General features: G+C 38.3%; 1 protein-coding gene across 1 annotated transcript in view; it reads left to right on the top strand.

Annotated features, from left to right (window-relative positions):
* Window positions 1-23,310, top strand: part of opcml (opioid binding protein/cell adhesion molecule-like) — a 185,386-nt gene that overhangs the window by 73,911 nt on the left and 88,165 nt on the right. Inside the window, exon 2 of the mRNA XM_077505823.1 lies at window positions 5,661-5,896. Within this exon, the coding sequence (XP_077361949.1) occupies window positions 5,661-5,896 (236 nt within the window). The remainder of the gene's footprint in view (window positions 1-5,660; window positions 5,897-23,310) is intronic.

The raw sequence follows: 23,310 nt of genomic DNA, 5'->3' as shown, positions 1-23,310 counted from the left end.
AGTCTTCCACGCCAAAGTCTACCAAGTCTGTTATTGCCAAGTCTACCAAGTCTGTTATTGCCAAGTCTACCAAGTCTGTTATTGCCAAGTCTACCAAGTCTTCCACGCCAAAGGCTACCAAGTCTTCCACGCCAAAGGCTACCAAGTCTTCCACGCCAAAGGCTACCAAGTCTTCCACGCCAAAGGCTACCAAGTCTTCCACACCAAAGGCTACCAAGTCTTCCCCGCCAAAGGCTACCAAGTCTTCCACGCCAAAGGCTACCAAGTCTTCCACGCCAAAGGCTACCAAGTCTTCCCCGCCAAAGGCTACCAAGTCTTCCCCGCCAAAGGCTACCAAGTCTTCCCCGCCAAAGGCTACCAAGTCTGCCACGCCAAGTCTGCCATGGCAAGTCTCTGCATCACGCCAAGTCTCTGCATCACGCCAAGTCTCTGCATCACGCCACGCCAAGTCTCTGCATCACGCCACGCCAAGTCTCTGCATCACGCCACGCCAAGTCCAGTCTACTCCCTTTCTGTCTCGTCCAGTCCTTCCCCTTCATAGTTAATAAAGTTCCTTACATCATTCTTCCACTTGGTTTTCCTGTCTGTTTCCTCCCATTTTGGGTCCATCCATACCGACAACGTAACAGAGTGCAGTGGATATAAATTTTTGAAGATGTCCTCATAACATTAAATGTCGAAAAAATTAACACATAACAGGTGCGCTTTAAATTTAGCGGGCAAAATATGTTGGGCAAAAAAAGGCTTTTTTAAGTCAGTGATTAATCATGATTAATCAAAATTCTACGATGTGATTAATCTGATTAAAAAATGTAATCGTTTGACAGCTCTAATAAAAAATCTTTTAAGATTTGAAAAATCCTTATGTGTGTACCAGGCTTAATTCTATTCATTCAGTGTGGTCTATGGGATTGAAGGCAACAACAGAAAAAACCCCAAAACAAAACAGTACTGTGTTTTTGTTGACCCTTTGGTTGTGCTTCTCACTGAAATATCAGAGTTCATAGGATTTTCTTTTCATTTCTGATCGAGACATTGTTCAAACTGTTTCTTCATTTGACAGGAATCTCCCTCGGGATTAATAAGGTATCTAAAGCATCTTTCTCTTTATCTCTTTGTCTGTCTAAATCGACTCTGATTTACAATGGCAGCTGCTATCCAATTTTTGTCATATCCAGTTTGTATGGAGCGCGGTAGTTATAGCAGCAGGATTCATGTAGCGCTTTATTTCATTGAATGCCTCTGAGAGCAGTTGCTTTTTGGATAAACCTCAAGTTTTGTTGTGACAAATAGCTAAAATATTAATGCAACAGTGATGTGATGCACATCAAATAAAAGGGAATATTCTAGGTTAAGAGAATAAAAGTAGAAAGTCAAAGCTGGATGTGTGGGCAGATTGCTGGCACTATTCATGGAGTTGTCAGTCTGGCATCAAGAGTGCAGAGCTGATACTTAAAAGAATGTGCTCCTCAAAGTGTGGCAGACAATGCAGGTGTTTGAAATGTAGCGTGTATAATTTATTTTAGGTGACATTTCATGTCATTTCCACGTACACAATGCGTTACCTGTCGTAACAACAGCTTGTGCTTGTCAATGCTTTATAACATGACAAAGATTCTGCAAACTTTGTCAGTTATCTTTCGTGGAATATGCGTGATTGTGTGTGGTAAAATTTTAATGTTTAAAATTATATCTTATTTTTGGTTGTTGTCCATTTTAGCCTTTTCTTCCAATATATTCATGGGGATTTTTATACACAAATGTAGACTCACTGCATGATTTTATAAATCTAAGTCACTGAAATATTTAAATAGTTGAGAAAAAAAAGACTAAAATAGCCTATTTGTAAACACAAATCTTTTGATTATACAGTATAATAGGAGAACATTTATTGTACATGATTTTAGTGCTTTTTAAGTGCCAGCATGTAGACCACCCATCCATTGATCATGTTTATTGCAGCCTTAACGGTTTTTATGAGCTCGAGTAAGTCTTGCAATTTGCATTTACAATCTGGTCATCTTGTCCGATGATGAAAATGAATGTAATAATAAAAGCACTCTTGCTTCATGGGGGGCGGGGAATCATTTTAATTAAGAGAAGGTCTAATAAGTGTAGAAGGCGCTGTTTACGTCAGTGAGTCTCAATTGGTGGGTTGGGATATAAAAGTGGGTCGTGGACAGCTAATAAAATATTACAGGTATTCATATCCTGATTTTTCCATATGGTACAGAGATGCGGGCTATATTAGGTCAGGGACAGAAAGTCACAGAGAGGACTCACAAAGTGATTCACATGATTGTAGAATAAAGTCAGACATACACGCACCGACGGCCAGTGGTCTTTTGCTGCTGAAGCCATTCTGCCACAAGGTTAGACGTGTTATGCGTTCAGAGATGCTCATCTGCATACTTCGGTTGTAACGGGTGGTTATTGGAGTTACTGTTGCCTGTCTATCAGTTCCAACCAGTCTAGCTATTGTCCTCTGACCTCTGGCGTCATTTTCGCCCACAGAACTGCCACTCACTGGATAGTTTCTCTTTTTTGGACCATTCTTTGTAATTCCCAGAGATGGTTGTGCATGAAAACCCCAGTGGATCCGTTTCTAACCATCCTGTCTGGCAACAACAACCATGCCACATTCAAAGTCCCTTCAATCACCTTTCTACTAGGGGTGTGCCAAAAAATCGATTCATAATAGAATCGAGATTCTCATTTATGAATCGAATCGATATTAATATCCAAAAATCGATTTTATTTAAATTAGAAATGAAGAAGGGGAAAAGGCAGTTGTAGCCCACATGCTGTTTTTGTGTAAAAAAGGCACTTACAATACAAAATTAAGAAATGTTTAAACAAAAAAAAAAAAAAAAAAAAAAAAAAAAGACACTTGAATGTCTCTGTCATTTTGTCTTGCAAAGCAGACTGGAGTAGATAATGACAATGTTGTGCATATCTGTAAATTGAAGCAGAAATCATTTGTCAATCAAATAATTTTGAATCGAAAATCGTTTGAATCGAATCGTAGACCCAAAAATCGTAATCGAATCGAATCGTGAGACAGTCAAAGATTCCCAGCCCTACTTTCTACCCCATTCTGATGCTTGGTTTGAACCGCTGCAGATGTCTACTAGGGATGTAACGATACCGGCAATATCGTGATATCGCGATATTAAAACTGCCACAATATATCGCCGTCTTCATGTCACGATGATAAAGCAGCACACTTAAAAAAAGTCAGGTTGATTTCCAGTTGTGTCATTCTAGCACCCTCTGGTGGCTAGCTTTTTAGTGCAGTTTAATTTTGACAAGGCATTTTTTGCCCTTCTATGTTTAAAATCCCTGCAATTGGCTGGCAACCAGTTCTGGGTGTACCTCACCTACTGCCCGAAGCCGGCTCCAGCACCCCGCGACCCTTGTGAGGAGTAAACGGTTAATAAAATGGATGGATGGATGGATGGATGGATGGATGGATGGATGGATGGATGTTTTAAATCCACGCTAATGGTCAGCTGAAGGGGCACATAATGTGCTTGTGAACCGAGTCAATATGTGGAGGAACTCAATGTGTGCATGCATTAGCAAGTAAGTGCCTCAATATTAAGTGTTATTAGACTGTAGCTTGCGTATATGCATTGCTGTAATGTACAAAAGCACAATGTTGTGTGCGTGTTGTTTTTTTTAGTATGAGCTAATTTTTTTCACAATATTGTGACTTTTTTTTGTATCGCCAACCACCCCACGATATGGTGATAATTATTGTATCGTAACCTTCTTATCGTGATATTGTATTGTGATGTTTGGATATCGTTACATCCCTAATGTCTACATGCCTAATTGCATTGTGTTGCTGCTATGTGATTGGCTGATTAAAAATTTGTGTTCACGAACAGTTGGACAGATGTGCCTAATAAAGTTGCCAGTTGAGTATGTAAAATACAGGGAAAACAGCCTTTGACATTTTACATTTAATAAAAAAAAAAAAAAAACTAAAAAAAAAAAACTGTTGAACTCTAGTCACTGTTTTTTTGTTTTTTGTTTCTTTTTGCAAACAACAATGCACTGTGCTTTTGGAGGTACTACTACATATATCAAACTGAAACAGCGTCTCACGAGGGTGATTATCACTGTCTCATGCAAAAAAAATGAATTTGTGATGTAAACACACCTGCCAGCGACATTTAGGCAGTCTCTCATGGGCTCATCAAATGGCGCCAAAGCAATTACAAATGCTTTTTTTTTTTTCTTTCATAGCATAGTCATTCAGACTGATCAAACTGCTACTGTTGGCCTTGTCCATATTGTTAATTCCTGAAAGAAAGGCAAAATATTATGTGGCACTTTCCTAAAAAGAAAACACCAGTGCTGATTAATTTAATTTTACTACATTTCCATTTGAACATGCAGGTACATAAATATTCCATTCACAGTATATATGGTAGCAAATGAAAAACTGAAAATAGGCTGGGAATTTTATCAAGGGCCGCTTGCTGAAAATTAACTATCGTATTTCAACCATGACGCCACTACTCCTTGGAAGATATTTAACATTTTTATTTTTATATACTGCTTGTCAATTTGGACAGTTTATTTCTTACCTTCAAAACTTACACGACTGTCTCGGAAAATTAGAATATTGTGATCAAGTCCATTATTTTCTGTAATGCAATTAAATAAACCAAAATGCCATACATTCTGCATTCATTACAAATCAACTGAAATATTGCAAGCCTTTTCATTATTAAGGCTTACAGCTTAAGAAAACTCAAATATCCTATCTCAAAATATTAGAATATTTCCTCAGACCAAGTAAAAAAAATGCCATAATCATTAATATTAAAACAATAAAAGGCTTCCAATATTTCAGTTGATTTGTAATGAATCCAGAATGTATGGCATTTTTGCTGATTTAATTGCATTACAGAAAATAATGGAATTTATCACAATATTCTAATTTTCTGAGACAGTCCTGTAAATTGTGAAATTAATTTGACTGGACAATATGTGATCAATTTATAAATGTGACATTCCAGTATATGATGTACCGTATTTTCTGCACTATAAGGCGCACCGCATTATAAGGCGCACATTCAAACAATGACATATTTTAAAACTTTTTACATATATATGGCGCTATAGTATAGGCTGGGGTTACGTTATGCATCCATTAGATGGTGCTGCGCTAAAGGGAATGTCAACAAAACAGTCAGATAGGTCAGTCAAACTTTATTAATAGATTACAAACCAGCTTTCTGACAACTCCATTCACTCCCAAAATGAATAAACAGCTGTTTTATTATTTTCTCTGAGGTAAAGTATTAGTATTAGCTAGCGATCCAAGATGGCGGGATCTTCTGCGCATGTGCGTCACCGATCGTGCAGGGTCACCGATAGTGTCTTGACTGTTGCGGGCCAATAGTGATCCATATATAAGGCGCACTGAATTATAAGGCGCATGGTCAGCGTTTGAAAAAATTGAAGGCTTTTAGGTGCGCCTTATAGTCGTGGAAATACGGTATTATGCATATCTTGAGGTGGATAAATACTGAAAGATGAATTAGCTGCTCTGTACTTGTGACATGTGCAATGACAATAAAAATTGATTTCCAGATTCCCAATGTAATAAGATTTTTTTTTGTGTTATTTTTTTTTTGTTACAGATGCAGTGTGGACAGTAAAGTGTCAAGAGTGGCATGGCTCAATCGCACGACCATTCTTTTTGCTGGGAAAGAGAAATGGTCTCTGGACCCTCGTGTAACTCTGTTGGAAAATACAGCCGTCACGGAATACAGCATCGAGATCCAAAATGTTGATATACACGATGAGGGACCCTATGTCTGCACCATCCTCACGAATAAGAAACCAAAATCCACAAAAGTACATCTCATTGTTCAAGGTAAAACAATTTTCATTTCACATTTTATGTGACTGGAGGTCTGAAGTTCTCTGTTGTTATGAATGGAAAAGAGCTTATCTGGAACACATATTATTGATTCCTATATTGAAAATCACTCTTTTGTAGATAGGTCAAGTTTTACTGAAGTTTGATTGATAAAAGTTTTATTCCAAAACTCAGTTTCATTTTACAGTTGATGTAATTCAATTGTTGATCTTGAGGATTTAGAGTTTCCATATTTCGAAGGCCACTTATAAAGTTTCTGAGGCTGAATTTACACTGATCCATTTAAGTGACTAAATTGTTTGACATAATTCAGATCACAAACAGAACAATCTTTTTTGACCAATTACAGTATATTAAAACATTAAAGGATTTTGCCTCCTGGTGGGTATTTTTGAAGATATGTTGACCTCTCACACACACTCTATTTACCATATTTTCCGCACTATAACGTCAAATTCACACTGACTGCGGAATTGAGCGTTTTCCGTACGACATCCGCACGGACTGCAATTCACCCCGAAATTACACCGCTGCGTTCCGGCGGGGCAGCCGATTCGTTTTCATTTGATCAGATTGTTCAATTTACACCGGCTGCGTGTGCGTTGTGGCTCGACTGCGGCTCAGCTCCGTCGTGCCGGAGCCTGCCGCACGGATCGACCTATTTTCTATTTTTGCAGGACGACGCGACGCATCAGTCGGCATCCGTCAAATGGCAAGCGAGCACAGAACACATCGAGCGGGACAGGAAGACCGACAGTTACAAAATAAAAAAATTGTTTACTTATCAGAATAAAATACTTGCCAGATCCTATTTCGCATATATCAGCTGTGTTGGAGAAGGGAAACATGCAAAACCTGCAGGACTCCGGCCCTTGAGGGCCGAGATTGCCCAGTAGACCTGGTCTAGATAGATCACTAAGCATGACCACCTCTGTGGCCTAGTGTGAGAGTGTCTGCCCTGAGACTGAGAGGTTGTGGGTTCAATCCTTGGTCGGGTCATACCAAAGACTATGAAAATGGGACCCATATTGGGACCCCTGCTTGACACTCAGCATTATGAGTTGGACTTGGGGGGGTTACATCACCAAATGACTCCCGAGTGCGTCTCCTGCTTCTGCTCACCGCTCCCTCAAGTGATGGGTCAAATGTGGAGAACAAATTTCTCCCCACTTAGGTGGGTGTGACAATCAGTGGTACTTTCGGGAATCCCGCGGGTCACGTGATTCCTGAAACACAGATTAACCAATATCATGGTCAGAACGACCAATTTGTATCCGTTGGCGCAATCACCAATATATATTGGTTGAAAACATCTACCATTTTAGAGTGGTTGTCTTAACTAAATGATCAGACTGACACATAACTACCAGCTAGATTGGTCAAATTGAACCTTTTTTTTTTTTTTTTTTTTTTTTATATTGGTAGATTTGATCGATCTGTTTTCAGGGTGAATAGAGAACAGGCTGAATAAGTGTAAGATATGCTAACACAATGAAGATTCACTACTTGCAGTTTGTAGTCTGGAGAATATGATTTTCTTTTGGGGGGGCATTTATGTTCTGTCGTTCTCAGTTGTCTTTGTATGCTAATATTTACTGTTTAAATATTTAATTGTTAAGGAGTAGGAGATATTGGTACGTAAGTCTAGAGTGCCCTCTTGTGGTTGTCTGTGAAATTATATACCCCAGTATATTTTTTTCACAAGTCGCTTCGGAGTTTAAGTTGCAGAAACAGCCAACATATGAAAACAAAGTGCGACTTATAGTCCGGAAAATACGGTATTCGGCAGGCAAACTATAAATGGTCCAACAGAAGTTCTGTGATGCTCTTCAGGTGTTCTAAAACAAGGTATTGAAAGGAATTTATGCAGATGTCAGAGTGACAGACCAATAGTAAGTCAATCCTGAGATTGGAGGTTTTTGCGGAACTGGAATAATGGTGGGGCATTTAAGGTCTTGTGCACGTAACCGGGTATTTTTAAAAGTTTTTTATTTTTAAAAGTTTCCCTGTGTAAGAAACATTTCCATCCGCACTCACACTCCTTTGTTAAAAAATAAAAATAAAAAATCGCATCCACACTAAAATGCAAAATTGCATTTTTTAGCTCATTTACAAGCATGCCAAGCCTCTAGGCGGCAGTAGTTAGCCAGTCTCAAACGAAATTGTGTTCCACCATCTAGTGATCAACAGTGGAATTGCATGCAAAATAGACGAGAGTTCGACCAAAAATAGAGTGACTGTAACTGCACTAAAAAAAATGTACCAAATAATGTGCCTGTGAACACGGAATCCGGGATGGAGTGAGGTTTCCTGTATGGAAATTATCATCTGGGACACCATTTTGCATGATCCTGTACTAGAGCATCTATCTCAAGGGGATTTTCTAAGAATATACTCTTGAAGGACAGTCCGCGCGGCAGAACGTGAAAGCCTGTTGTATTAAGTTCATATACGGCCTATTCACCCACGACTGTACTGTTGATTCAGCCATCACAATCATATTGTAAGGTTGGCAGACGATACAATCGTCTCGTACAGGACAACAAGTAGCATTGCACTTGTTCTGTGAGAACGCCCCAAGGCAGATGTATAAGGCACCAGACATCATGGTTAATTAAATACAAATTAAAATAAAACAGTCTCTATGTGCTTCTCAATTAAAGAACTAATATCCACTGGCACATTTAAGATGTGTATTAACAATCGAATAATAGAATGATGTAGCGGTATGTTCCTACTCCAGGGTTTCTGCGAGTTGTAAAAAGCATTAAAAGTCATCAAATGGATTTGAAAAAAAATGAAGGCCTCAAATGGTGCTAAAATGCATTCAACACAATGCCCAGAAGCATTAAAAATAAGTACAATTGATGTACAAATTCAGAACACCAGATCTTTGGAATGTTTTGTCCTGCAAAACAGCTCATGTTGCATCGACAGCACAAAGAGGAATACATGTCGGGGAAATGGGGAAATGCAAATTTCAGTGGCTGAATGGCTGACAGGAACTTCTTAAAACCCGATTAAAGCCCATTGACAGTAAACCCAAAGCGGCTTTCAGCAGTGTGGGCAAAAACGACCTTCCGGCTTTGTACAATGGACGTCAATGTGGTGAAATCCCGAGCTAGGTTGCTGCAGTTCTCAAAGGGGTCTGCATAGACACTCCCAGAGCCCCTTGAGAGCCAAGAAGCGAGTATATGCACACCTTGTCACTTATAGTGACTCCAAGTCACTTGCTCTTTAAGGTGGATGTTATTTACAAACATATTAGCTCGTTAAACATTTTCTGGGTCATTTACCGGAAAGTTTCATCACTGTCTGTGTGTATATATATACATATATATATATATATATATATATATATATATATATATATATATATATATATATATATATATATATATATATATATATATAAAATTGTCCCTAGGTGTGGATGGTTGTTCGTCTCTGTTTGCCCTGCGGTTGACTGGCAATCAGTCCAGGGTGTCCCCCGCCTACTGCCCAGAGCCATCTGAGATAGGCGCCAGCACCCCCCGCGACCCTTGTGAGGAAAAAGCGGTCAAGAAAATGGATGGATGGATATATATATATATATATATATATATATATATATATATATATATATATATATATATATATATATATATATATACGGTCCCTTCGCCATGGGCGGGCCTTGGGGGTCCGTGCCCGCCCTGTCAGTCAGCCGTGCCCGCCCTAGCAAGATGACTCACCAACTATTCGTCCTATCAGTCACATAAACTTGCGCCTTCTGTTTTAAGTAAAGCATGGCGTGCCATCCAACCACATACCTCCTTTCAAGTTTTGATTGACAACTAAGGCTAGCCAACTCGTGCGGCTTTAATGGGAGCCACCAAACGCCAAACCTTGATCCAGGATGACACAGTTGACATCATTGGGAATCCTGAACCCATATGTTGTTTCTGTATATCATCGACATAACTCAACCTTATTTCTAAATCACTTTAAAACATCAATTGCTGCATACAAAGTGCTGTGCATGGAATAGAAATTAGTCTTTTAGTAGACACAAGTGAAACAAAATAACACAAAATAAAATTAATTAGAGTAAATATAAGTAGATAAGTATACACGCAAATAAAATTAATACTAAAAAAGAAATCTGTATAAGTATAGAAATAAAATAACACAAAATACAGAAGGCACCATAAAAAAAGTAAAATGATGTGAAGTCTCATGCTGAGTCAAAGATCAAAGAATAGAGATGTCTGGCAAAAATGAAAGGAAATTTTGTCCATATCGTACAGCCCTAATCCAACACGCAAATGAAGGCAACTGCTAGCCAATTCCAGATAGAAGGGGCTGGGTCACAGAGTCATTCATTCGGACATAGTTGTTTACAGAAGTGAAGAGTGGATTTGTTTCAAATGAACTTTTGAGTTGAATAAATGCAAAATGAACTACACATTTTTTTCAGTTTGTCTTTTAGATTTCAGATTTCCGCTTTTAAGTGACAGAAAATATTTCTGAGCACTTTTGCAGTTGTCACAATGCCGCTGTTCAACCTGATGAACATTAGATTTAGGTTGATGAAGTGTGCCCCCCCCCAAAAAAGGTAATGCCCCCCCTACAATTTCTTTCTGGTGACGGGTCTGTATATATATATATATATATATATATATATATATGTATATTCACACACATCTACCTTTATGTTAACAAGAGTATGAAAAACTTGAAAACATATTTTATTGTACATTTATAACATATAATATATAACATATATAAGATATAAAATGTGCGAAGTGAGTTAACTGGAAATCATGTGATTAATTACGACAAAAAAAAATAAAAAATTGTAGTCGACATAAACTGTCTATACATATATGCATGTATGTATGTAAAGTATATGTGTGTGCGTGTGCCTGTATATGCAGTAGGACCTAGGCATTAATTTGTTTTCTAAGTTGTATTAAAAATGTGTTAGAAATGTAACATATCCTCAGTGACGGTGTGTGAGATGTGAATAAACGGCATTTTAAGAAAAGTGTTTTTTCAGAATTTCAGCATAGCTTTGCTTGGTAATGTTAATGTTTAGCCTGGATGAGTTGGCACAATTTAGAGAACCATGGCTTGATGTTATTAAATGTCTGGAATTATTTGTTGTGTTATTTGGAACAAGTTGGAATAGCTAAATATGCTTAGACATATGAATATACTTAATAAAGATGAAGGAATTAAGAAGATAAAGGATGTCACAAGGTCTGTACACTCATCCAAACTGCCAGTTGATGCTTTTATCAAGACACTCCAATTCGTGCTGAATTCCTGTAATTCCAGCTTTAATTAATTTATTCAGTTTCAACATGCTTTGCAGAGTCAAGTTCATGTCTGTATGTTGGTGTTAGGTGAATTAATAAACAGTGATCATGTGGAAACTGGGAGGTCAGGGTTCATGAGCACTTGCGTGAGTGAATGCTTTCAAGCTGACATTGGCTTATACAAGCATCTACAAGGCCAGTGTGTCTGTGTCAGCTTGAGCAAGAGACTCGAGTGCATACATGGTCCATTCATCACAGTAGCAGTGAAGTTTGCTAGTTGTAAGTCATTGAATGTCAAAACGACAAAACAAGGACAAAGACGGTTGACAACATCCGTATATGACATGACCATGACTTTGAAACTGTCATCCTCAGCCAAAAGCAACAAACGCAAACTTGACCAGCATTCTTGAGGATTTCACATCCTTCAACCTTGTGATTAATTTGCAGCTAAAAATCTGCACGAAGAGCATTTGCATGACAAGTGTTTTCCTCACAGAAATTCCAGTTTTGTGGTCGGAAATCTTCAGGTCTAAAAATATTGAAAGGAGAGATGCTACCGCCTACCCGAGCTGCCCTGCTGCCACAATTAAGCCCACCTACATATCAATGAGAGGCAAGACGTTTCCTATCAGGTGCCAAACCTCCCACCAGTTGAACAAAACGGGTGGGAAGTGAAGGGTGGCACGTACATTCCGCCAGATGTCTTAATTTACCTGTTCACCAAATGTGGATGGAGGTAAATCAGACTGTAGTGGAGCTTAATGTAGCTGCTTTTACAAAAGCAACCAAACCAGAGATGAGCGTGACCTTGAGGATCATAATAATGAGTGCCCGGGGAATCAGAGGCTCGTGTGATAAATTGGAAATTGGTGGAATATAATAATGTGTATAATGTGCATAATGTGTATGTTTTTTGTGACATTTTGAGCAGTTCATACCATATGTTTCAAACAACAGTTTGGCTCTATTGTAGTTTAATTACCGTATTTTCCGCACTATAAGGCGCACCTAAAAGCCTTCAATTTTTTCAAAAGCTGACCATGCTCCTTATAATCCAGTGCGCCTTATATATGGATCAATATTGAGCCGCAACAGGTCTCGCTGTCAAGACGCTATCGGTGAAGCGCTGTGGTCCCCCCCATCTGTGTCCCTGCCCCACCACTTTGTCCCTCCATTTCCTTTTTTAATGCACCACACATATACATATTCATTTTTTTGGGGGGATGCGGGTGTGTCGGAGTAGGGGAAATTTTTTCCCTCTGCTCCGACTCACCTGCTCCCAATTTTAATGCACCGCACGCACACACTTGTATATACACTGGGTGGGGCCACATTCACGGTGTAAGGGTAGAGCTCGCCAGTCGGCGAGCTGGCGGACTCAGTAACAGGGTTAGGTGTCACTAGTACGCTGGCGTGACGACCGGGGCCTCTCCCCACCGGGCTCGGTGTTCTGGTGTTCCGCCTTTTCCCCTGGTGCTTCCTCCTCTGCTTCCCCCCTCCCGCCGCTGTGCTACTCTCGCACGGCTGGAGGTGGGGTGGGCACGTTTTCCCTCTCTGCGCTGCTGCCCGGTGCCGGTTTCCGGGGGTGGGGGTGGGGGCTCGCGGGGGGCCGGGTTCGCGGGGGGGTTGGCGGTCGTCGGGGAGGTGTGGGGGGGGGGGGGGCTTGTTTGGGGGGGGTGGAGGTATGGGTGGGTGGGGGTTTGGGTGTTGGGGGTCGGGGTGTGTTCGGGGGTTTGGGGGCCGGGGGTGGTGGGGCCTGGGTCGTGGCGGGTGGCGGGTTTGGGTGGGGTGCGGGGGGGTCGTGGGGGAATGGGGGCTGGGGACCGGTGGGGCGCTGTGGGGGCCCGCTGGGCCTCGTTCTGCGGCCTTGGGCTCGGGGGTGTGGGCCGGGGCTGGGGCGGGGGTATTCCGGGCGTCTGGGTCGGCTCGCCGACCGGTGTCCGCTCGGGTGGCTTGGGGGTGGCCTTGGTGCTGCCGCGGCCTGGGGATTTCGGGGGGGGGCGTTGCTCGCTTTGCTGGACCGCGGTTGACGGCTTCATTCTTTGGTGGTGGTCCTTATGCATGCCAGATCCGTCGCACCAGCATCTACTGAAACTCAACAGAAGTAGCCTCTCCCTCCCACAGCCCCTTGAATCGGTGGGTGCTGGTGTCTGTGGATCTCACTTTGCTTTATCTATCCTTCCCTCCTTCCTCTCTTTAGTTTTTCCTCTGGTCACTTGAGATCTCAATTTATTGGAAGTTTGAGGTTTCTGGGGTTGGCATAAGATTCTGGTTTTGTAACCACGCAGGAGGGGTTTTGTTGGTGCTGGATTTCACTTTGATGGATTGGATGTACTGGCTTCTATGGATCTCACTCTGCCTTATCGATCCTTCCCTCCTTCCTCTCTTTAGTTTTTCCTCTGGTCTCTTGAGATCTCGCTAAATTTGCTGGAATTTAGAGGCTTCCGGGGTTGGCGTAAGACTTTGATTTTGTAATCATGGGGAAGGCAGGAAGTTTTTGGTCGGTGCTGGATTTCACTTTGATTTATCTTTCTTTTCTCTTTATTTTTTTCTGACCTTTTCTCTGGTCTCCTGACCATTTAAACCTCACGACTCTGGCAAGATTCTGAAGTACCTGGTTAAGGCGAAGGGTAATGGGATATTTATAAGGCTTTAGGTGAATTAATGAGTATAAATTTATACGTATTTGCACGCACACGCACGCACGCGCACGCACGCACGCAAACGCACGCACGCAAACGCACACACGCAAACGCACGCACACACACACACACACACACACACACAAAAAAAAAACAAAAAAAAAAGAGCAATGATGACAAGACGTTGAATCGGTAAGACTACCGAATGAACAATTCTGAGCTCTTTTAGAAAAAAAAAAAAAAAAAGACGCTATCGGTGACCCTGCAAGATCGGTGACGTGCATGCGCAGAAGATCGCGCCATCTTGGATCGCTAGCTAATACTAATACTTTACCTCAGAGAAAATAATAAAACAGCTGTTTATTAATTTTGGAGTTGTCAGAAAGCTGGTTTGTAATCTATTAATAAAGTTTGACGGACCTATCTGACTGTTTTGTTGACATTCCCTTTAGCGCAGCACCATCTAATGGATGCATAACGTAACCCCAGCCTCTACTGTAGCTCCTTATATATGAAAAAAGTTTTAAAATATGTCATACATTGAAGGTGCGCCTTATAATGAGGTGCGCCTTATAGTGCGGAAAATACGGTAATATGAAAGACAAGGCATTTTTTTTCCCCCTCAAACAATTGTGATTGCATATTTATGTCATATGCGGCTGCATTGCCTTAAATTATTTATATGCCAAAAATTGATGTTTTGAATTGTATACGTTTTGACAGTGCATCAACTGAATATCCTTTTCCAATAGGAATTCTTACTGATTAATAAATGGCTCTCATTTTGACTGGAGTATGTGAAGCTTTTCCACAATAGACATTCTCGTTCTGCCTTGCTGCCTGATTGTGAAGACTGGTATAACTAGGTATTGGTATAATAGGTATACTATAGGTATTGAACATGTTTTACATTATTATAATAACTAAATGTATTTAATTCACATAATTATAACTAAATACAGATAAAAACTGTGGTATAACTGTAAAGATAAAATCTACATCCTGAAATAAAACAACATATCATGTTAAAAACTGATTACATGTATTTGCAAAGTAATGTTAAATCACAATAGCTGTTTTTCCACCAACAAGCCCAGGAACTTTGATTTCTGGGTAAAGGGAGTTCTTGGTTGTAAAAGTTCAGCAGGGAATTTAGAATTGTGTTTCCACAGCGTTTTTGGGTTCTCAGTATTTAATTCAAATGAGTTTAATTGAGTCCAGCCGATGTAAAAACAACGCCCCCAAATTTGACCAATCAGCTGTGGCCATTGCAGCCCGCCCTCTCTAAGTTCCTGCCTGGCTCAGCAAGACCCTGCTGCTGAGATAGTACTTGGATGCCCCCTGGGGAATTTAATTAATCTGGTAATTGTTGTTGGTGGAAAAACGCCCAAACTGAATTTTACCAAGGTAAACTGAAAAGCTCTCCAAAAGTTCCAACGGTGGAAAAACGCCTATATACAATACATGTTAAGTGAAGTACTTTTTGAAATTTAAAAATAGTTACGTTACATAAATGAAAATCACTTGAGATGAATTTTAAACTGACACTCAAGTCCAAAACTAATTTTAGGTAATAGGCATCAAGAAACTGTGAATTTTCACATTTTCTTGCAGCCATATTGGATTTTTTAGATGTCTGCCACTCCTTTATCACAACAACATATATCAGTACAATTCTCATAACAAAAAGCATAGGTTTAGAGACAAAGTTTGTGATTGTGTGCAACTTAGAAGGGTCATTTTGTGGCATATTCAACTCAAGAGCTAGCTGTTTTGAAAATACTGTAAAATGAGGTCGAGGGGGTGGGAAAAAAATTGAACTGTAATATTTTTTGCTTATTTGAAACCCAAGTGAACCAAATAAATAAATAAATAAATTTCGGCAACATAAATGGTCAAAAGGAGGTACTGCACCAGACTACTACATAACTAGTCAGGCAGAATTTACATAGCATTGGTCACGTCTGCCTGAGGTGGAAAATAAACACCAGTGAAGAGAAATGAGAAAACCTTAGTTGTGAGTATCTTACAGTTGGGAAACAATATCTCCAAATCTAATGTCTACTATAGTCTTTGTTGAGCACTGTGACATCAATACACCAACCTTGTTAATTTACAAGCATGTTTCACTGCACTTTAGTTTCTGCTGTACTATGGCCCCCAATGATGCACTTTCCGAGCCACCTTTCAGTAAAGCAAAGATCATCTGATATGTGCCATGACACATACAAAAAAAATGCATGGAAGCTGATGTTCTCAGATTGCAATCAGACCTCTTCAAAATGTTGATCCAATCTGATATGAATCAGATGATCCAATGTGAGTGTAGGGCAGGGGTGTCCAAACTTTTTCATTTGAGGGCCACATACAGAAAATCAGAAGGACGCAAGGGCCGCATAATGTTATGAAGAAAAATTGTGTTTAATCCTAAAAATTGTACAAATAATTTATTTGTCCTTTTGCATATTTAGAAAAATGCTACAGAATATAAACCAATTTATTTGTAATATGACAATAGGGTTATTATAGTTTTGGAATTTTTCATTTTAGTTTTTATTTTGTTTTGAGTTTTGTTTTTTTAAATTTAGTTAGTTTTAATTAGTTTTCAGGGTGGTTCTGTTAGCTTTTTATTAGTTTTAGTTCTTTAGTAAATGCTTAGTTTTAGTTTAGTTAGTTTCAGTATTAGTTTTAGTTTTTAGGGTTTTTCTTATGTGTATTACTTGTGCACAATATTTAAAAAACACCATGGGTGCAACGTTATTATACTGGTTTATATCTAAATAAATCTACTAAAAATCACATTTAAAATCATCCCCAAAGGCTCATGCATTAAATTAATTACCAAAGACTAAAACGAAGGACATTTTTGCTATAGTTATAGTGAGTTTTATTTTTAGTTAGTTTTGTAAACATAAAATGTAGTTTCAGTTAGTTTTCTTTTTTTCTTTTTTGTTTTCTTATTTCATTAACGAAATTGTAGTTTTGAATTTTAGTTTTTTTGTTACTTTTAGTTAACTAAAATAAACTTTAATAGCACCTGTGTTTTTCGACACCCTCCCTTCTTACTTTGACCATCTCCAAACATTTTAGTTTTTATTTTATTTGAACTGAGTCAAATGCCATTTTTAGCATATGTCGCGGGCCACTAAAAAATGGATGGCAGGCCGCAAATGGCCCCCGGGCCGTAGTTTGGACACCACTGGTGTTGGGCATTAGATTTACGCTGCCAATGCGAGCTTGATGTTGAACACCAGTTGTTGATGTTTCCACACCTGTGTCTGCTCAAACAACACAAATAAATACAATTTGAAAAAAAAAGAAGAAAAAAAAAAGCACTATTTATTTATTCATAATGTTGACAAAAGTAGAAGGATGAATTCTGACCTTTTTGTTATTTGCCCATATTCAGCCAAATCCTTCAGAACTCATTGGAATGTGCCTTGCAATGCAAAAGGACAATGACCTGAAGCATGCTGTGAAAGCAACCAATTTTTTTTTTTTAAGGCAAAAAAAAAAAAAAGGAATGTTATACAATAGCCACGTTACCTGACCTAAATCTGACTGAGCATACATTTCACTTGCTGAAAACAAAACTGAACAGAAAATGCCCCAAATACAAGTAGGAACTGAAGACAGTTGTAGCAGTGGAGGTTTGGCAACACTTCACCAGGGATGAAGGTGAAAGTTTGATTTATGATTGTTAATTTTTCCCATTCCTTTTGGTCCCTTAAAAAGTGAGAGGCATATACAATACAGTGCAACTCTTGTATTTCCCACACTGTTCACCTGATTTGCATGTAAAAACCCTCAAATTAAAGATGAATTAAAATCCATTGTGGTAGTGTTTAGCGCCAAAAGGATAATAATTGTGTCGAAGTGCCAATATTTATGGAGCTGTATATATAAATTTATACAGTGTATAACTCCTAATTGATGTAGTGCATGTGCAAGAATAGTCTTGCACAGACAGTGAAGCACAGCTCCAATTATAATTTTCAATTGTATTGGCCTTACTCCCTGACCTTGAAAAAACGCAGCCATCTGGATACAACAATTTTCGAATTGAAACTAATAGCCATGCCTCGACAATCTTGGACTCGCTCACATAAAAGAAAAAATTAACCTGCTTGTGATAATAATTTGGAGAGAAGACTGTTTGATAAGTGAAAATTGGAGATGTAATGTTAAGACAGACTCCTCTTCATCCTTAAACTAAATTCTGTTTGAATTTGGCTGTATTTGTGAATGTGACTATACAAATGAAGTGAGATTTCTCCAACAAGTGTTAAGCACGTAAAACTGAAAGTAATCAGTAAGTGGAAGCAAGCACTTTTGTTTTATTATTTAATGTCCTCGAGTTTGTTGAAAGGCACTCATCAATAACAGTATTTCTCAACATAGCATAAGTGGTAGACTGCATTGTCACTCTGGTAGTAGGGAGCCTGACATTGTTTGTTGTTGTTTGTTTAGTTCAATACCCATGTCGTGAAAGCGTACTTAAAAAAAAAAAAATGCCAATGTCCACCTCGACACGTGATACTGGAATGTTTCAACAATTTAGACTACACAGAAACACTTGAATGAAGGAGTACAGCCTGATGACAAAAAAAGCACAAGATCTCCTTGGGGGATTTCAGATGTGATATTTGTCCCAACAGGATCTCTCCGCTCGAGCACTTCGGAATTGGTGATCGTTGTTGAATCTGTACTCGTGGCGGTGGAGAAATATCAATCAACCCAGTGACCTTGTCAGTTGAAACCCTGTGGGATAGGGTATCTGCCTCCACTGTGGCTGCACTTATGTAACCTGGCATTCCAAAATGAATCAGAAGTCACACGGAGTACGAGGAAATAATGCCTTAGTAAACTAAATGCAAATATAAACACCACACTTGTTTTTGCTCCCATTTTTCATTGGTTGGACTCAAAGATTGAAAACTTTTTCGACACACCGTCAAATATTGTTTACAAATCTGTAATGCAGTGGTGTCCAAACTATGGCCCGGGGGCCATTTGCGGCCCGCCGTCCATTTTTTAGTGGCCTGCGACATATGCTACAAATGGCATTTGACTCAGTTCAAATAAAATAAAAAATAAAAAAATGTTTGGAGATGGTCAAAGTAAGAAGGGAAGGTGTCGAAAAACACAAGTGCTATTAAAGGTTATTTTAGTTAACTAAAACTAACGAAAAAACTAAAATTCAAAAAACAATTTCGTTAAGGAAATAAAATAAAAACGAAAATGCTTTTTGAAAAAGAAAACTAACTGAAACTACTTTTTATGTTTACAAAACTAACTAAAATAAAACTAACTATAATTATAGTATAAATGTAATTCATTTTAGTCTTTGGTACTTAATTTGATGCATGAGCCTTTGGGGATGATTTTAAATGTGATTTTTAGTAGATTTATTTTGATATAAAGCAGAATAATGACGTCACGCCCATGGTGTTTTTTAAATATTGCGCACAAGAAATACACGTAAAAAAACTAAAACTAATACTGAAACTAACTAAACTAAAACTAAGCATTTATTAAAGAACTAAAACTAATTAGAAAAAAAAACTAACAGAACCACCCTGAAAACTAATTAAAACCAAATAAATTAAAAAAACAAAAAAACAAAAACAAAAACTAAAATGAAAAATTCCAAAACTATAACAACCCTACTGCCATATTGCAAATAAATTGGTTTATATACTGTAGCATTTTTCTAAATATGCAAAAGCACAAATAAATTATTTGTACAATTTTTAGGACTAAACACAATTTCTCTTCATAACATTATGTGGCCCTTGCGTCCTTCTGATTTTCTGTATGTGGCCTTCAAATGAAAAAGTTTGGACACCCCTGCTGTAATGTCAAGCAAAGCCCTCCCTCCTCACAGGTGTGGCATATCAAGATTCTGATTCTTGCACAGGTGTGCCTTAGGCTGGCCACAGTAAAAGGCCAGTCTGAAATTTATGATTTTATCATACAGCACAATTGATCCACAATGATGGAGTGTGCAGTTGGCATGCTGACTTAAGGAATGTCCACCAGAGCGGTTGTGTTGATATTTTTGATCAGTAGTTCAAACTTACGCCTTTTTTTTTTAATTCATTAAGTTTCATTTTCATGAAACAAAGTATTGAAAAAAAATCACATTTTGTAAAATGTAGTAAACAAAGACATCAGTAACTAGCTCAAAATATAGCAAAACAATCACTCCGTACCTCGCCATTATCATAAATATGCACACAGGGAATCACCAACATACAAGTATAAAGCTTACAATTCCGGCTAATTCTATACTCATTTTATAATTCGACATCGTTATGAACTATTATTGTAACAGTTGCTATGCTAGAATTCATGATTTCAAAATACTGGATTTTGATTGACCTATTACCATTCATTCAAATAGTGCAAGCAGCAGGTGAGTTGTCTCTACCATATGATATCAGTGGTACAAATTTAATGAGTCATAATGATGTAACGTTTAGCATATCCTAGGGCTGCTCGATTCTGGAAAAAAAATAATAATCACGATTATTTTGGCAATAATTGAAATCACAATATTCAAATGATTATTTTTTTGGTACAAAATGTTTTAGCATTTAAAAATATTAAGACCAATTGAAAAAAAAAAAAAAAGAGAGAAAAAAACACTATAATTATGTGGATTCCTTTTGGACCACACAGAATTTATTACAATATATATTTAGAATATATGTTTATTTATTTATGTTGGAAAAAAACAAAGTTGGAGTGCATGCAGCATGTGCAGGTGTAGGACAATTTAGTCGTACAAAAGAAGAAAATGTTTAAACGTAAAAAAAAAAAAAAATACTTATCTATTAAGACAAAATTATTTGAAACCAAAAGAAAAAAAAAAAAAAAAAGTACAAATGTATAAATTTAACCAACTCCAAAATTAGTATTAATGATCTTTTTTTATGATTATGTTGATTTCGTAATTGTGAAGTGTAATAATTGAAATTTAAATGAATTTTGATTAATTCCACAGCCCTAGCATATCCTGATAATTGATAAATGATTGGAAAGCTGATATCACTCTTTTTGATTATGCCAAAACCTAATTTCTGAAATAGGGTCATTGTGACTCATTTTGTTTTGACGTCATAAGCTTGAGCCTCACTTTAAAGACAAAATAACAATTTGGATAGATTTGTAATTCACAGCGTATCCTTTAAATTCCAGCCACTGAGACCCTGAGGTGTGTTTTATTTTAGACGCTGATGCTAGCCTCAAGGTCCTCACTACCTTTTTAATAACTCTATTAAATTTGAAGATTCTGAGCTCGTACGTGCAAATCCTTCAACCATCAATAAGACACGAGAACTCGCGGGTCCACATTTATCGTGTTTCTTCTGGAATGCAGTATGAAATATGAACTATTCACTATAGAAATATGCAATTTAACAGCATAGGTTTCATGACTTTTTATATTACATTTGTAAATGTAACCCTTAAATGTTGTATGTGCACATGCATTAATATGCTTACACCATATTTTCACAATATTGACTGTTGTAGTTATCATGCCTGCCACATGGTCAAGGGAATTTGTTTTCAAATCAGAGCTCACATTTGTATTGTCATGACTAGGGTCATGCAGGGGTAATGTTTGGGTCTTGTTTCATGGCTGGGGTCACGCCTGGGTTAGGTTTTAGGTCAAGTGTCTGTTTTGTACTGATGTAACCAGCATCAGGTTTCGGCTGGTTTAATGCTATGTGATGTTATGTGGTGTCAAGAACTATCTGTAATGCTATATGAGGTCAAAGATCTTTAATCGCGTTACTGGGTCAACAGCCAATCAGATGATTCCATGTCAGTACTGGGACCCACATGTCTAGCCACAACCAATGGGATCGATTTACTGTCAATATAAGCTGTTTGAGAAACGTGTGTGGTTGCCGGATTATTGCTCTCTGTTCCTCTGTGCTTCTCCGCAGCCCAAGGGGCTGCATTCTCGTTGTTTTTCATTTAGTCAAGTTATGTGAATAAATAGTTAAAACCTTATTTGTGTATGCGCTTTGGGATCCAACGCTTCAGCACACAACATGTATGGTTTCCCTGCTTGTGTGAGTTTTCACCGAGCTCTCCGGTTTCTTACACATTCCCAAAACATGCATAAATCAAGGACCCCTGGAGTGATCCAAAACACGTTCTGGACATAAAATTTATGTCAGCAGTAAAAACATCCTCACAAAATGACCCAAAAGTGATTTTGGGCCTGTTTTCTGACAGTATTAATCAGTTTTAAAAACACCTAGAAGCCTATAACGTAATAACGGGACATAACTTAATAAATTCGCCAACTAAAAAAAAATATGTAATAGGCACATAATGTAATTGGCTAAGAATAATAAAAATATAAGTCCCAAACCTATGACATAAACACGTTTGGCCAATAACGTGATAACATGATTACTAGATGATTACTACAATATTGGCCAGGTAACACTAAACAAAAAAACATTTGCAAATAATACAGTATACATATATCACTTGATATAACATTTTATTCTTGGATATAACTGTGAAATGCATACTCTCCCCACCTGTCAAATATAACAATATAGGCAACGGTATATGAAACACGTATTAAATGTATGGTATGTGATTCGTTCTTGAAAATAATATATATATTTTCAACTAGATTCTTGAAACGTGACTAATAAGAAATGTTCTGTGTACACAAATTCAAAAAGACATACATTATATTGTTTTGTCTCATCTTGTTAGCAGGTCTGCTGTTTAATGTTAGCTTATAATGTGCAATCTTTGTGATGCTTGGACTGGGACAAACTGGTGGCACTACTTATATATCGATGCATTTCCAAGAAGCCTGCTTCTCGTGGGTACCATTATAGCCCAACATGGCCTTGTAATGACTTTTTAGAGCTGTGTCAAATTAAACCAATGTCAGCTGGCTGTCAGAGTTGGGACCCACCAGTCAGCGCAGTGAGACACACAACAAGCAGGGGAGAGGAGGGTCACGTCCATCGTGGGCAATTCACAAATAAATGACTGTATAGGGAACACTGCAGGTGAATGAGACACATTAAGAACTGTTTTTTTGTTTTGTTTTTACCCCCACTGGTAAAACATGTGGTACTCCCGATGGCCAGTCCACACCTGATACTGGGGCACAACTCATTAATACTGGGGCACGTAGCTGTCTGGTCCCCTGGTCTTGTCTGAAAGGGCTGTTTAGCAAGGACAGTAGATGGATTAGAGCCTGGATTGTCTTAAATCATGTTGCATTTGGCCAGTACAAAATTAAGGACACTCAAGAAGGTCTCTTGATCATTTTAGTTGGTGTTTGTTTTTTTGTTTGTTTGTTTGTTTGTTTGTTTTAGGTTAGCAAGGGGACAATTCCATGCTGTTGTGTGCTGAAAGGTTGGATCCCAAAACAAAACACAGACACAAATAAGGTTTTAACAATTTTTTT

This window comes from Festucalex cinctus, chromosome 18 (genome assembly GCF_051991245.1).
Source record: "Festucalex cinctus isolate MCC-2025b chromosome 18, RoL_Fcin_1.0, whole genome shotgun sequence".
In the NCBI taxonomy this organism is placed as follows: domain Eukaryota; kingdom Metazoa; phylum Chordata; class Actinopteri; order Syngnathiformes; family Syngnathidae; genus Festucalex; species Festucalex cinctus.
This window is presented reverse-complemented; position numbering and strand designations above follow the sequence as displayed.